This window comes from Cornus florida, unplaced genomic scaffold (assembly GCF_030987335.1).
Source record: "Cornus florida cultivar Cherokee Brave unplaced genomic scaffold, ASM3098733v1 CherokeeBrave_3.0.0_Hap2_Chr01, whole genome shotgun sequence".
In the NCBI taxonomy this organism is placed as follows: Eukaryota; Viridiplantae; Streptophyta; class Magnoliopsida; order Cornales; family Cornaceae; genus Cornus; species Cornus florida.
The window spans coordinates 75,431,207-75,448,173 of NW_026775571.1; the positions used below are offsets into that span (position 1 = coordinate 75,431,207).

Here is a 16,967-nt window from a genome sequence, read left to right on the forward strand (position 1 = left end):
TGAAGAATAATCTGTTAACGGATAATTTCGTCCGAAAAATTTCCTCAAATAATCACTTAAACAGACATCAGTTAGAAACAACCCTTTTTGAATAGTTGATGGGAGTTTTTTTGGCCAAAAACTATTCAGAAATTTGTCGAGGGTAATTTTTTTACAATTCACCCTATTTTAAATTTAGAACATGTGTTTACTTATCCACTTCGCTTATATGAAGAAATTTTCACGGTAGGAAGCAGTATTCCCCTTATAATTAGACCAAACTTTCAACCAATCTTATTTGAGATAATTTAGATATTTATAGTTCTCTAATTTAAAATTGTATCTTCAGGTATGAATATGAATTTTTACGTATTGAGACCTAATGTCCTATATATAGATATTATTATTATTTTGAGTTAATTACAACGACACTTTCTGAGATTTGACATATTGACAGTCATATATAATTTAGTCCTTTTTTAAACAATGACACCTCTTGTGAGAATTTTGATCCAAACAAGCCCTTAAAATGTAAAAAAGATGAGATTGCCCTTCAATGTTTAATTCAGGTTTGTGGTAAAATATCATAACTTATGAAAAGTCAAATTTGCCCTTATATATATACACTAATTACATCAGCACCATCATATATATATATATATATAATACAAGTCCAACAAAAAAGCAGCACCGTCGCCAACCACAGCCACCTCCCTCGCCGGATCTGTCTCACCGGTCCACAGCCACCGGCCGAGCTCGCCGTCGCTCTCATCGCCGATCACAGCTGAGTTCTCCTTGCCCGCCGGTGGACATCATCAAAGCCGAGAGTCCCTGCGATGGACATCCGGATCTGTCTCACCGATCCATAGCCACTGGCGACCTCGCCATCACTCTCATCGCCGGTCGCAGATATCCACAACCAAGTTCTCCTTGCTCGCTGGTGGACATCATCAAAGCCGAGAGTCCCTCCTCGCTCATCACCGCAGTCAACTAGCCCGTCACTATCGGCTCCATCAAGCCGTCACAGCTAGTCCGTAACCGTTTGCCACAGTTCATCCACAGCCGAGCTCTCCAACTTGCTCGCAAGCTCGCCGTCGAGTCTCCACGACCAGTGGATGCTTTGACGAAGGCACTGCCTCCACTCTCTCTACCACTATCGCCCGTTCATTCTTTCAAGAAATATATATATATATATATATATATATATATATATATATATTTGCCCACAAAATTGAAGAAACACATTGGATAGGTATAGAGAAAACATTGATTATTACCTATAAAAAAAAAAAAAATTTAATAGTATGCAATAATTCTCACTAAACACATTTGCAATTTCTCTAACCAAGCTGTGTCAAAATTGCTCCTTTAGTAACTCTTTATATTTAGAGATTTGAATGAAGAAAAGACTGGATTGCTTCAGCGTGGAATGAATCAAAGGATCAAAGAAAGTTGTAGTCACCTCCACATCCACACCCGAATCTGGAGGAGAAAATTATTCAGAAAAAGCCCTCTATAAAAAAAAAAAGAGTCAGAACTTATCTAACTATGAGCAAAATGGAGTCAATCGGGGAAGCCCTATCTTTTCGTTTTTTGGTGGAGGTGGCAGTGGTGGGTGGCAATGGTGGAAGTGGTGGAGGTGGTTTTGGGGGCAAAATTCTGGGTTTTCAATAAGAGAGGATAGAGAGATAAAATTGGGATTAATAAGGGTAATTCTATCATTTGAAGATTTGGATATTTTAAATCAAAAATTAGTATTTTATTGAAGGGCAACTTAGTCTTTTCTCATCTTTTAAGGGTCTGTTTGGATTAAAAATTCTAATAGGGGGTGTCTTTGTTAACTTTATCAAACCTAAAGGGATGGCATCATTAAAAAATGATGTAACTTATATATGACTGTCATTATAACAAACTTCAGGGGTGTCACTGTAATTAACCCTATTATTTTTAAAGGAAAGAAAACGAACGTTATATATATATATATATTTATATTGGGATGGGATTTGGTAAATGCATTGTTGATGCAAAATTTAACAGACTCCTCGAGAAAAATAGAGTGAAAAAAAAGAATAAAAGAACAAAGATATTTCAAACGTCGTCGTTTTCTTCTGCTAATTTGCATTTCTGCAGTCTTCTTAACCTATGCTTCAGCCAAAGTGAACTCAAACGTCACACAACCCTAGAGATACTGCAGGTTCAAGAGCACCTAACGATCAGGTGAGTTCCTCTTGACGGTGTTCAGCGCATTCCATCTCCAATAATGATTTATATATACACTAAAATACTAGTTCGTTCTAGTGTCTCTTGTGTTCTAGATTCAACAATCCCTAAATTGTATGCCCTTCAAACCCATCCCATCTTCATCTCTCAAATCCATCTCAACTTCCGCAGATCAACACTCATTTACTGTCAATTACCTGATAAATTCATGTGGGTTGAGTCCAGAAACTGCCATTTCACCTTCCAAACGCGTCAATTTCAAAAATCTAGAAAAACCAGATTCGGTTCTCAACTTGTTCAAGAGCCATGGATTCAGCAAAACTCAGATCTCAACTATCACTAGAAAAATCCCGGAACTTCTCTTATCGGATCCCAAGGAAATCCTTCTGCCCAAATTCGACTTCTTTTACACCACTGGCATTTCCAGCACTGAGCTCTTGAAGATAGTGTCCATTAGCCCTGGCATATTGCACCGTAGCTTGAAGAACCAAATCATACCGTCTTTCAATTTGTTGAAGAATATATTTGGTTTGGATGATAACTTTATGGCGGCCTTTAAACGATTCCCTGGGATGGTATGCCGCGATCATAGTGCTACTACATTCCCCAGCACTGAAATTTTGAGACAACACGGGGTGCCATATTCGAATATTGTGTACTTGCTTACTCATCAGCCTAGGTCACTCATGATTGTAAAGCCTGATAGATTCAAGGAGGTAGTGGAGGATGTTAAGAAAATGGGTTTGAACCCTTCACAATCACTGTTTGTTTTGGCGGTTGTCGCATTGACGTCAATGAGTAAATCAACATGGATAAGGAAGATGGAGGTTTGTGAGAAATAGGGTTGGTCCGAGGCATGGGCGGAGTCAGGAATTTGTTACAGGGGCGCCTGTATTATATTTTTTTCAAACGAATAATGCTGCAAAACAATAAATCAAAAAATAGAACTGTAATAATGGTGGAATAATAACATTTAATAATTTGAAAAATAATTATTATTAAAAAAAAATAGAAATATAAAATACTAATCTTAAGAGTCTGTTTAGCAACAAATTTAATTATCAAACTTTGAAGAGAAAAAAAAATAGTTTGAATACATGAATGCAACTTTTTTGTTTTTTAAAAGAATATAAAGAAGAAGAAGAAGAAGAAGAATATAAAGAAGAAGAAGTGGAGGAGGAGGAGTAAAAATGAAAAGAAAGGAAAAATTAAAGATATTTTTAAAAAATAATTATTTTAGTGGGTATTTTACTTGCTTTCATTTCCATCATCTGCTCTCACATCGCCACCTTTTCGAATTAGGTCTTTATGAACATTTTTTGGCAAGTATTTATTCTATTTCGTTAGAAAATGCTTCGAGCTTTTGTTCTGCGCTAATATATCTTCCATTAATAATGTATGCATTTAACTGAATGATTTATTATTTTTTGTGCAACTCTAACTTTGCGAGATCTTCTTAATGTGCTGCTCTAATATATCTTCCATTAATCATGTATGCATTTAGCTGAATGATTTATTATTTTTTGTGCAACTCTAACTTTGCGGGATCTTTTTAATCTTTAATTTGAAGCAGATAAACTCAATTTAAAACGATCATGTTACTAGAAAATTGCTAATTCAATATATAGGGGCCAGGCCCAGAAGATACCCCGCTCTCGCCTTAATTGGCTCCTTCCCTGGATACAAATATCAACAGATGTTAATGATTTTGTTGTTAATTATTTTTTAAACATGTAATGTTGAACAAATGTAAAAATATATTTGGAACCATCTCCTTCGGACATGGGTATTATTTCACAATATACCTGGCAAGTATATAAATGCTAATGGCAATTCAGAAAATTTAGATATGAGGAGGGCTGAAAAAACAATGGATGCACAATAGTGTTTCCAAAGATTAATACAGTTTGGATTCTTTATCAACGACATAGGTAGAGGTAAAATCCTTTATCTGGAAAGATTTCACCACCTGCTACTTAATGAAGATTATTACATCTTATTCATATAATTGAAGATGTTTTAACCACATACCACAGTGGCTATAGTTGATGTGCATCACTATAAATAAGAGTGGCCACTATAAATAACAGAGTGGCCATGCTTCACTAATCTAGAAATCAAGATTGAAAAATGATATTTGAGACCTAAAACATTAAGCCCAAGACGCTTTTGTTTGAGATGTGTTTGAAGTGTCATCCATGTTTATCACTCAAAACATATCAAATAGGGGGCACGGATCCTCTCTATTGAGAATCTCATCAAGCCCCTCCTGTAAGTGAATAAGGGCGCGTTTGGCTCACCCATTAAGCAAGTTACTATTAGTAAAAACAGAAGACAGTAAATATGATAACTTAAAACACATACCGTATTTAATTTTTATACGGTATTTACAAATGAGTTGCTAGGGCGTTTGAAATTTCAAAGACCCGCTTTTTTCTTTTCTTTTGTTATGTTATTTTTCTCTCGTATTTATTTGAGATGTGCTTGATTTTAGGGTTCTTAACTTGAGTGCATTGGGTACATCATCCTTCCCCCCTGCGTGTATATAAATGAAATGAGGATTCTCTCCTCATTTCTATGAATTTTTGGCATGCCGTTTTGCTCTTCCGTCTCCTTAGGGCTATATATTAGTGTGTATATATACACATCACAGTCTCAACTCCCTCTAAACTAGTCTAATTTTTGTTTGGTAACTAAGAAAAGGTTTCTTTGTATCATAATCAAAATTAAATTGGAATACTCGTTTCACTAATTCTTCCAGGCGCTAACAAGTTTTAATTTGTTTGAAGTCGATTGGGTGTTGACTGACAGAAAATGTGTGAATTTTGCTTGGTTTATGAATTTGGGTTGATGCTAACTTGAAAATTATGAAGTATCCATAATAGAAAAGGCTGCAATTTTGTGTTTTGTAGGGTTCTTGAGCTTGAGTTGTGCACTGGGACTATTTGCATGTTATTTTGTCATTTTTAGCTGCTTTATATTGTTGGATATGTTGTTTTTATTTATTTATTATTTATTGAAAATTTTGCAAAATGTATACATTGTGCAAATATCTATATAACTTTTTAATCTTAATTTGGAATTGTATATTCGTGTTAATGTTCATATAAACTTTGAAACTGCAGTAAAATTTCCTCAAAAATAATTAGGGGCAAGGATTGGTAGTTTACTGATAAAACTGAGTCAATTTCCAGTAAACATTAAACATTTTTAGGCTTTAGTCTATTATTTATTCTGTTTTCAACTTTAAATCCATCAGTGAGTCCTAATGTGAGGATATATTGTTGTACTAATTCCATTGGTACGCACAATGCATAGCTGAGTTCTCATTTTCTAGTCACATAATTTTGTTTTTTTATTATTGACGTTCTATTTGGGTATTTTTTAGTTGAGGGTCAAGTATCTTAAATTATTTATTCTCTGTTATTGCTTTATCAAAGTCTTTGTTTCACATTATGATGAAACCAATGCTTATTCAGTGGTTAGAGGAAATCTTGATTCTTCTGGAGTTGTCGCTTCTTTCTCTTCTTCAGTTGCAGCTTGTACCAACAACATTCCCGCTAAATATGACAAGGCACAAGGGTAAAATTTTAGTTTGGATTACAGTGTTCAGATAATGGTACATTAGACCTTGTTTTTATACTCGAGGATTGTGTTTAAATGATAAAATTACTTGTGATATTTTTAATTCTGCACATACTAGTACTTTTCTATTATAAATTGGCGTCTTTCCTTTTCCATATCATATATCTTCTAATTCTGTTTGTTAATATTGTTGCATTTTGTTGGTAGAACTGAAAAATAAACACTCTGCTTTGATTCTCAATTTGGAAAGTATTTCATTGCTTATTTCTAGCTGCCCAACATTCATTACTAGATAAATACATCACCTTTATGCAATTTTATTTTTTATTTTTATGCAAGACCAAAATACAATTTTTCCTTCCCATCCAACAGCCCCCCACCCCCCACCTAAGTTCTACTAGTGCTCAAAAATTCAAATCTGCATGTGGTTGAAAAATAAAGGTTGAATTTATATTGGCTTTGTTTTTTTTACTTGTATTTAGTTCAGCTTAATTTTCCAACCTAACAAAATTTGTGTAGGACAATGGGTGTATGCCATGTAACTATGAAGACTATATTAAATTGGACAATACTTAATGATGTGAACAAATAACAAATGAACACATTTTTTTTAATTACCAAACCAGAGGGTAAGTGGAGTATGTAATTCGCCATCTTTGATTTGATAAATAAAAAAATGTGTTTATTAGTTATTGGTCGATATGTCCAAGAACTATGTAATGGTAGTAGTCTTGCGCTATTTGTAAAACTAAAAATGTTAGTGCTATAAGTGATTGAATGTGTGTTTGCAATAAAGATACTATGATGAATTCTCATTTATTCTTTAAAATTTCCTCCATTTAGGAATTTTTTTCTTTTCTTTTTTTTTTTTTGACACTGAAGAACAGTCTATATTTCATTTTGCTAAATTAGTTAGAGTTGAGGGGCAATTTAAAATGAATAATGATTTAAGAAACGAATTCAATTTATGTGAGTGGAATGATAGACCCCACCATCCAATGTTATGATGACGTTATCTAATGTAGTTATGTAATGTGATGAGACTCGGCACCTCATATATAAATTGAATTCGATAATTGCGAATTCAATCCCTAAATTATTATTCAATTAAAATTCAATCCCTAATTCACTATTCAATTAAAATTGATTGAGCAGATTCTCAATCATTGTGAACATTACTTTATATGCAAATACGACGTACGGTCCAAAGATAATATGATGGCATAGAGGCCCAACAAAACAAGTAAAAACAGAAGCAAGAAGCTCAGCCCAAACCCATTCCTAGTACAAGCCAAGCCCAGGTTTCAAAACAAGGCCCGTTGGTCATTCTTCCAGATTGATCAATTTAGAACTTGCACAAGAAACCTCAACCCATAATGGAGTATTAATTAAAGAAATTTAACAAAATTCTGCATAATTACACAATCACTCCTTTCTTTCACAAGTATTGTCATGTGCCAGCCGAATTGTAAAGTAACTCGAACCAACTCAAAAAGAGTCGGTTTATTTTTGTTCCATCTACTTGAAGTTGGATACAAGAATCTACTAAGAATATCCGCACCGGTCTTTTAAAATTTTGACTCTTAAAAAATGTCATTTCAGTTTTTTTGAGAGTAACGTCAGCAATTTCAAGAGTCACGTCAATAATTTTCGCTTTCCAGAAACAGACACACCATCAGGTTCTCCAGATTTTCGCTCTTCAAAAACAAACACCGCTGCTGCGGTGGATTTGGGGAGCCCAAATAGCGAAAAAGGCCCTTTGGGTAGTACGCTTATTCTGATTGGAGCTATTGCCCACTCGGCGTCTATAGAATTAGATATATGCACGTGAATTCTTTTAGGGTTTTATTTGGAGTAATTTAAAAATAAATTTTTTTTTAATAACAAATAAAAAAGAAAAAGTTTTTTTTTTACTTTTATATTTAAAATAAAATAAGGTAAGTTTTATATTTTTGTATTAATAAAAACAAAATTAGAGTTGAAAAAACATAAAAATTAATAATTGAGTATTTCATGATGTTTCAAATTGGAAAAGAAACGATTTAATTTGCATATTTGTTCATAAGAAATTTATAAAAAAGGGTCAGCCCGTTCAGCCCGAACACATTCAGGCTTGGGTTACCGTTAAAGTCCAGATTTTTTGACATTGGGCTGGCCCAACCCAATCCGACTTTAGGTTGATGTTGGGTTGGGACCGGATTGGGTTAGGCCCGCCCAACTTACAGCCCTAATTAGAAGCAATGTTCAAAAGTGGAACACATTGTAGCCATATGCCTGAAACCTATAGTTATATTTGAATTCGATTCATCACTTGGCAGCAGCTTGCTTGACTAATAATTCTAAATAAATACACTATCCATTCTGGTAGAAGCATCAAGCATCAAGCATCAAGCATCAAGCATCAAGCAGCTTTCCTGTCAAATAAATAGAAGTATCATTTACCCTAACTTCAACTAGCTTCACAATTAATTCGTGGAGCTTACACCGAAATTCCGATGACTATGAGACTATCTACCTTTTCCTAAAGTTACTTTTTTTTCTAATTCTTTTCTACAAAATTTCAGCCAAATATATTATTAAAAAAAAAAAAATGTTGCTTTATTATTTTATAAAAAATTAAAGCAGTTGTATTCTGATAACTACTACTTAGATACATTTGTCAAGATTAGATATAATGCTAGATGTGGCATCTGCATTGGATGATTAATCTGGACTATGGTTATTCAATACCATTGATTCATTGTTATTGAAGCCAATAATGATGTCCTGTTAGATGAAGATATAGTTGCCATCAACATCCTGGTAGATGAAGACATGATTGCGCATAGGACTTTGGTGGCATTCCAATGTTTGGATGAGCTAGGGGAGTAATTGCACAATACCATGCATATCAATAGCATGCAGGGTTCCTACTGTTGGATGATCTGATATGGCTGACTACAAACAATTCAAGACATGCCTTTTCAACTGGAAGGTCTTGAATTGCCTGTGAAAATAATGTTATATGATATGTGTTTGAATCCCCATCCAACCATCTTAACGCAACTGGAGGCATAATTTTGGGATCTCTTTATTGCTAACCAAATTTTTGATTGATTTTCCAAACGTACTATTGTGTGGAATCTTGACTTGGAGACATTCATTATACATGAATTAAAAGGTGGGTCTGCAAATTGAAAGGGAAAGGGATAGAAGTGAACAAAATCTTCTTGTCCAAAAGCGAAGACTGAATTTAAGGCATAAAACAAAATGCATGAATAATCACTATGGAGTCATTTTCTAGAGGAAGCTTCCACGTTTGAAGACTTTGACATGATCAAGGTCCGCGTTTCCGTGTACCACGGGGATAGCTTTCGATTGTGGAAATATGCCAAGACTTAAAAGACTTGAGGCAAGGCCACATATATCTCATCAGAATTGCTAATTAAAGCGAAAGAGACAACTAGACTAAATTTATCATATTAATACAACACTTAACTTCCTCTTTTGATTCACCTCGACCAGCTGTGTCGCCTTTTCATGATGGAGAAAACTAGCTCCCTTGTTTCTGTTACATTTCTATTGTTGGTGCACTACTACTACTACTCTCTCATGGCTTGCTTGGCTGTGACGGTGAGTACTAGTAGGAGGACTGCAACCAATATCACCACTGATCAATCGGCTCTTCTTGCCCTGAAATCCCACATCACTAGCGACCCTCGCAGTATTTTGGCCAACAATTGGACCACCTCAACCTCCCATTGCAACTGGATTGGTGTCCATTGCAGCACTCGCCACCACAGAGTTGCTGTCTTGAACCTTTCTTACATGGGCCTAAGAGGCACCATCCCTCCACACATTGGAAACCTCTCCTTTCTAGCCTTTCTAGACATCAGAAACAACAGTTTCTATGGTAATGTCCCCGAAGAGATTGGTCATTTGCGTAGACTAGAATCCATCAATTTCTTTTCCAATGACTTTACAGGAAACGTTCCTAAAGAAATCGGCAAGCTTGCTAGTCTAAAGTTTCTGAATATGAGGTGGAACCAACTTTCGGGCTCCATACCTGCCCCCATCTTCAATATCTCCTCACTGGAAACTATTTCTTTCACAAGTAATAGTCTGTCGGGTAATCTTCCAGCGGATATGTGCTACCTTCTTCCAAAACTCTCCAGGCTTAATCTGTCCCACAACCAGTTTGAAGGCCAAATTCCTTCCACTTTAGATGAATGCTCCAAACTTCAAACCTTGTCATTGTCATATAACAAATTTTGTGGAGCAATACCAAGAGAAATTGGAAACTTGACCTTCCTGAAATGGTTATATCTTGGCGCAAACAATTTAGAAGGTAGGATAAATTCTGCTTTCGTTCTCCTTACTATATCCATATGTGCTTACATATGGGCAACTACTCTATCTTATACAGTGACAAAATTTTGCATAACAAGATGGTTTGGGAATTTGTGCTCTATTAATGATGTATATTAATTAATTACTAGGATGAATATTAAATACATAACCTCTCCACCCTGCTATCCCTCAACATTAAAAAGTTAATTAGAAACAATAATTTCTATTATGATATCCTAAGGAGAGAGGTAATTTGTGTTGACTAGAAGTCGATCATGATTTTCATTCTCAATGACTTTACAGGAAACATTCCTACAGAAATTGGCAAGCTTGCTAATCTGAAGGATTTGGACATGGGGTGGAATCAGCTTTCGGGCTCCTTACCAGCCTCCATCTTCAACATCTCCTCACTGGAAGGAATTGGTTTGGACAATAATACCCTGTCGGGTAATCTTCCAATGGATATGTGCTACAGTCTTCCAAAACTATACTCGCTTAGTTTGTCGTACAACCAGTTTGATGGCCAAATTCCTTCATGTGAATGCTCGGAACTTCAAACCTTGTGGTTGTCAAATAACAAATTCAATGGAGAAATACCAAGAGATATTGGGAACTTAACATTCCTAAAAGAGTTATATCTTGGCGGAAACAACTTGAAAGGTAAAATAAATTCTGTTTTTGTTATCCCTTGCTACGTCCATGCTTGCTTACATATGGACAAAGACTTTATCTTATAAAATGATTCTGAACAAAGTTTTGCAAATCGGTAAAGTTTGGAAATTTGTGCTATATATATTAATGTTGTATATTATTTACTTGGAGGAATAAATGTATGAAAGATACATTCAAATATATAAATTAATAATTTGCCAGCAATTTTTTTTTTCTTTATACTAAAAAATTATTTTGTTCCAGAAATATATTTTAATAGATTATTTGTGACCCAGTTATAGAACTAGATAGATTAATTTAGAACTTATGTGGACTCACTCTCCCAAAGGGCATTCTTATTGAGTTTTGGATTGAAGTATAAAAGCAACGAGAACATGACATGACATGATGTAGTTAGATTAAAAAAATGGACATCTATGACCAAAATATAAAGATTTATTAATCTTATGGCTTCCAGAAAAGGTGAACAATAAGTGAAAGAAAGTTGCTTTTTTAAAACTTTGATCGAAAGGCCTATCACAGATTAAAATGATTCTATACATATAGAGACCATGATTTACTTACCAAAAAAAAAAACCACAAGGTAGGATTTGCGAAGAGATGAGCTGTGTTTCATTGCAATCTTTTAGTTTTAAATAAAATGTACAAATTAGCTGTGTTTAAGTTTTACATGCTTGGTTCTAAACATTTGAATTAAATCACAACCTTAACTTGCTCAAGAAAGGATGATAATGGTTCTTCGCTTTAATATGTGTAACTGTACCAGCGTGGTGTGGCCTCAAGTTACATGCTATGTTGGAAATCAGCTTTGTTTAAATAGAAAGCCTATAATATACTTGAAAAAGAGGTTAATTTGTTGGTAATTTTGTAATACCCGTGCAGGGAAAATTCCACAACTGGGAAATCTTCATAATTTGGAGATACTATCAATTAAGGAAGCTGGCCTCACTGGTACCATTCCATCTTTTGTCTTTAACATTTCTTCTTTGAAAGAGATTTATCTGGCTAAGAATCACTTTACTGGTAGTCTCCCAAGTGGGATGAGCCGGCATCTTCCTATGCTCCAGAAACTTTATCTTTACAGAAATGAACTGTATGGAAGCATTCCAAGAGAAATTGGAAACTCTACTTCATTGATTCAATTATCTGTGGGGGAGAACAGTTTCACAGGTACCCTCTTAATTATCAAGTATATCCAACTTTCTTTAAAATACCTTCTTCCTTCTCTTTTTTTCCTTTTTTCTTTTTTCTCAATGGATGGGAGCTTATTAGAACATCTTCTCATAAACTTTACTATGTGAGATCGCCAACACAAAGAAAGATGTAGTACTTGCTAAAATGTACATAAGAGAACTGGTAATCATTGCATTCTGCATATGCCAACAATTTACTTGCTTTTTGTGTTATAATATATACATTTTGATTTGCAGGTGCAATACCAGAAGAGATTGGAAACCTTCACGATCTGGATTTTTTAGATTTAAGTTTGAATAGGTTAAAAGGTCCGATTCCGGAAACAATTTTCAACATGTCGAAACTACGAATCCTTTCACTGGTTAACAATTATCATCTCTTAGGCAAACTTCCGTCAAGGATTAGGTTACCCAATCTTGAAGGATTATACATTGCTGGAAATAAATTCAATGGAATTATCCCTCACTCTATCTCAAATCTTTCCAAACTCACTCATTTAGAACTTTCCAATAACAATTTTAATCATTCAATTCCCAACTCACTTGGTAACTTGAGACAACTAGAATTTCTAGACCTATCATGGAACAATTTCAACAGCGAATCTCCAAACCAAGAATTAAGTTTTATCATTGCCTTGACAAATTGCAAACACTTGACAACATTGTGGATAGATAACAATCCTTTGAATGGCATCCTTCTAGTTTCCGTTGGGAATTTTTCCACTTCACTTCAAGATATCCGGGCAAGTTATTGTGAAATTAAGGGCAGCATTCCCAACCATATTGGTAACTTGACCAATTTAGCTTTCTTAAGTCTAAGTGGCAACGGCTTCACTGGATCTATTCCAACGACAATGAAAGAGTTGCAAAAGATTCAAATCTTAGATTTTGGAATTAACAAGATACAAGGCCCCATTCCAAATAATCTTTGCCACTTACACAACTTGGGTTTATTAGCTCTGAATGAAAATGAACTTTTTGGTCCCATTCCAACTTGCTTAGGGAATATTACATCTCTAAGAAAACTTTTTCTGGGTTCCAACAAATTATCCTCCACAGTGCCCATAAATTTGTTCAGCCTCAAAGATATTTTGTATATGGACTTGTCCTCAAATTCTTTAAGTGGCTATCTTCCCTCAGAGATTGGAACTTTAAAGGCTGCAATACAAATAGATTTGTCACTGAATAGATTCTCTGGTGATATCCCCAACTCAATTGGAGGTCTGCAAAGCTTAATCATTCTTTCTTTGGCACACAATAAACTACAAGGACCTATTCCTCAGTCATTCGGCAATTTGATAAGCTTGCAATCCTTGGATCTATCTTACAACAATCTCTCAGGCATAATTCCGAAGTCAATGGAGTCACTGCTGCTTCTTCAGTATTTCAATGCATCATTCAATAGGCTAAGAGGAGAAATTCCCAGTGGAGGACCATTTGTAAACTTCATAAATCAATCCTTCAAGTCAAATGAAGCCCTCTGTGGTGCCCCACAGTTCCAAGTCCCACCATGCCGTTCAAGCTCTCTTCACAGATCAAGAACAAAAAAAATTGTTCTAGTTGTTTACATTTTGTTGCCAATTGCTTTAATTGCCTTGATCTTAACATTTGTCTCAATAAAATGTCGAAAGAGAAACAGAATTCCAATTGAAACAGATTTGTTACCCATGTTACCACAAGGAAGAATTTCACACCAAGAACTTCTATGCGCTACTGATGGTTTTAGTGATAAAAACTTGCTTGGAATGGGAAGTTATGGTTCTGTTTACAGAGGGAGATTTACAGATGGGACCATTTTTGCCATCAAGGTATTCAATGAGCAACTAGAAGGTGCTTCCAAGAGTTTTGATACAGAATGTGAAATGTTGCGCAACATTCGTCATAGAAATCTCACCAGAATAATCAACAGTTGCTCCAATCTAGATTTCAGAGCTTTGGTGCTCCAATACATGCCTAATGGGAGTCTTGAAAAGTGGTTGTATTCTCCTAACTATTTCTTAGATATCTTACAAAGATTAGACATAATGATAGATTTGGCATGTGCGCTCGATTATCTCCATCATGGTTATTCAATTCCGTTGGCTCATTGTGATCTGAAGCCCAACAATGTTCTGTTGGATGAAAATATGGTTGCACATCTCAGTGATTTTGGCATTTCAAAGTTCCTGGGTGAGGGTGAGAGTATTACACACACCAAGACTCTTGCTACATTAGGATATATTGCACCAGGTGAAACTTTTAACTTATGTTTTCATTCAAATTTACTTTAATGTTTCTTTTAATAGTAACAAAATTTTTAATTGGTGTTCTAATTTCCCTGTACATGTTAATTCTAATGTTGGATGTAGAGTACGGATCGGAAGGATTAGTATCCACAAGATGCGATGTTTATAGTTATGGTATTATGTTAATGGAAATATTTACAAGAACCAAGCCCACTGACGATATGTTTGTTGGAGATTTGAGCTTGAAGGTCTGGGTAAGTGAGTCACTACGTAATGCAATAATTAAGGTTACAGATGCCAGCTTGCTCAGTCGAGAAGGAGGACAACTTGGTGCAAAGGTACAGTGTGTATCATCCATCATGCAATTAGCTCTGAAATGTTGTGCAGAATCACCCCAAGATAGGATAAACATAAAAGAAGCCCTGGCAACACTAAAGAAGATCAAACATATGTTTCTTGCAAGCCGTGAAGGCAATAAACACGAAGGTATTTGTTTTATGTTACATTTAGTTGTACATATCAAATTTATTATTGCCATATTTAGAAGTTCACCTCATTTTAAGAGGGCATTTCTTAAAAGTAGTCTGTTAATCAAATAATTTATACAATTAACTTCCAAACCATAGGAAAGCGTTGTGATTTTACCTTGGTATGTGCCACTAGTACTAAGTTTTTAATTTTTTCTTTCAAAGAATGTCTGTATCAAGGATAATAACTTAAATAAATTAAGAAATTCAGATGTTTTGTTCTGATAGCATGATTCTATTGCAACAGATTGCATTGCTTTGAGAGGTGGAAGCGATGGTGGCTCCTCTGCTCCATGATATCAGAACTATGTCTGAAAGGGAGTTTGCTCTGTAAAATAGATAGATGACATTGGTGGAGGCACATATATGTTATGTCACAATTCATTTCATTGATTGTCTTTAAGATCTAGTGGTCATGTACTGCTTTGCTGTTTTTATTCTGTGTATTCTAGCTGTATGCTGCATGCTGCATGCATGTTTTTATGGTATCTATGCATAATGTTTTTTTTAATTATTACTATGGTGTAGCCTTGATGCGTTCAGTACATTTTTAATGGGATCTGTCCAAAGTGATTTCATTCTAACAATGCTTATGTTGCATTTGCTTTACGAAATCTTAATCATAGTGATTTGAATTAGCGAAATAAAATTTAACCTATATGATGACATGGTTACCCATGTAGGTAACTGACAGTTTTAAACTGAAAGTGAGTCTATGATACAAAGTTTTGTGCATTTTCAATTACTCATCAAAGTTATCAGCGGTTCTTCCAACCTAGATTTCAGAGCCTTGGTACTCTAATATATGGCTAATGGGAGTCTCGAAAAGTGGTTGTACTCTCATAACTATTTCTTAGATATCCTCCAGAGATTAAACATAATGATAGATGTGGCAAGAGCGCTGGACTATCTCCACCATAGTTATTCAATACAATTGGTTCACTGTGATTTGAATCCTAATAATTTCCTGCTAGATGAAGATATGGTCGCACATGTTAGTGATTTTGGAATTTCAAAGTTCTTGGATAAGGGGGAAAGTTTTGTGCACACCAAAACTCTCGCTACTTTGGGATATATAGCACCAGGTGAAGTTTTAACTTCTGTATTTATTCAAATCTTACTTTAGTTATTTGTTTATTTTTCATTTTAGCTTAAAACAATTTTTAATTGGAGTTTTACTTTCCTTCCACATTTAATTCTTTTGATTAAATCTGATGTTGGAAATTGAGTATGGATTGGAAGGACTAGTATAAAAAAGGTCCGACATTTACAGTTAATGGACATGTTTACAAGGACTAAGCCAACTGATGAGATGTTTGCTGGAGACTTAAGCTTAAAGCTATGGGTAAGTGAGTCACTACCTAATGTAATAATTCAGGTTATAGATGCCAACTTGCTCAAGCAAGAGCAAGGACAAATAAGTGCAAAGGTGCAATGTGTATATCATGCAATTGGCTCTGAATTGCTGTGCAGAATCACCACAGGAGAGGATCACCATGAAAGAAGCGCTAACAACACTAGAGAAGATTAGATATAAGTTTCTATGCAAGAATCATGAAGGTATCTGTTTTATGTTACTTCTAGTTGTGTATATCAAATTTTGACATTTATGTGCCACTGGTACTAATTTTCTATATTTCCAAGAATGCCTATGTCCAGGTCCCCAGGAATCAAGGATAATAAGAATATATATATATATATATATATATATATATATATATATATATATATGTTCTATGCTGATAGCATGATTTTATTGCAACAGGTTGCACTGCTTTGAGAGGTGGAACTAATTGTAGCTCCTATGCTCCATGATACTGAAACGTCTCAAATGAATTTTGCTGTGTCACACATCTGTTGGTTCATTTTGATAGGAAAAAAACATATGGATATATATGGTGTTGTCTGTAACCCTGTCAGTCTATTGGCTTGATTTTCTTTAAGATCTAGTGGACATGTCTTGCTTCGGTTCTGTATACTCTGTGTTTTTCTAGCTAGTTGTGTGCGGTATGTATGTTTTCATTATATCTGTGTATAATGTTTTTTGGTTAATGAATTTCTTTTCTTCTACAACAACTACATCAGAAAAATGTGAAAACTGATTAAATTAAGATTACATGTGTTGTTGCCTTCTTGGATCACATGCCTTGCATTTCATGTTATATTTTTTTCTTACTAACTCTACCATGCTACTTTTTCTCTATCTTCTACCTTAAAATTTCCCCTCAGTGTAAATA

General features: G+C 34.8%; 2 protein-coding genes across 3 annotated transcripts in view; both read left to right on the forward strand.

Moving 5' to 3' along the window:
• Positions 1 to 2,169: 2,169 nt before the first annotated feature.
• LOC132275004 (uncharacterized) overlaps positions 2,170 to 16,967 on the forward strand; it is a 29,738-nt gene continuing 14,940 nt past the window's right edge. Inside the window, exon 1 of the mRNA XM_059776390.1 lies at positions 2,170 to 3,026. Coding sequence (XP_059632373.1) covers positions 2,316 to 3,026 — 711 coding nt within the window. The 5' untranslated portion in view covers positions 2,170 to 2,315. The remainder of the gene's footprint in view (positions 3,027 to 16,967) is intronic.
• Positions 9,248 to 16,755, forward strand: LOC132301499 (probable LRR receptor-like serine/threonine-protein kinase At3g47570). 2 transcript variants are annotated; one of them, XM_059798749.1, is made up of 8 exons: positions 9,248 to 10,111; positions 10,417 to 10,773; positions 11,668 to 11,955; positions 12,216 to 14,207; positions 14,327 to 14,689; positions 14,978 to 16,075; positions 16,204 to 16,290; positions 16,496 to 16,755. In XM_059798749.1, exons 1-6 carry the CDS (start codon positions 9,304 to 9,306, stop codon positions 15,025 to 15,027), a joined length of 3,858 nt encoding a protein of 1,285 aa, XP_059654732.1. In that variant the 5' UTR covers positions 9,248 to 9,303; the 3' UTR covers positions 15,028 to 16,075; positions 16,204 to 16,290; positions 16,496 to 16,755. The 2 variants fall into 2 exon arrangements, with proteins under 2 accessions (XP_059654732.1, XP_059654740.1); XM_059798757.1 differs by having other exon boundaries at positions 9,249 to 10,111; positions 11,668 to 11,736.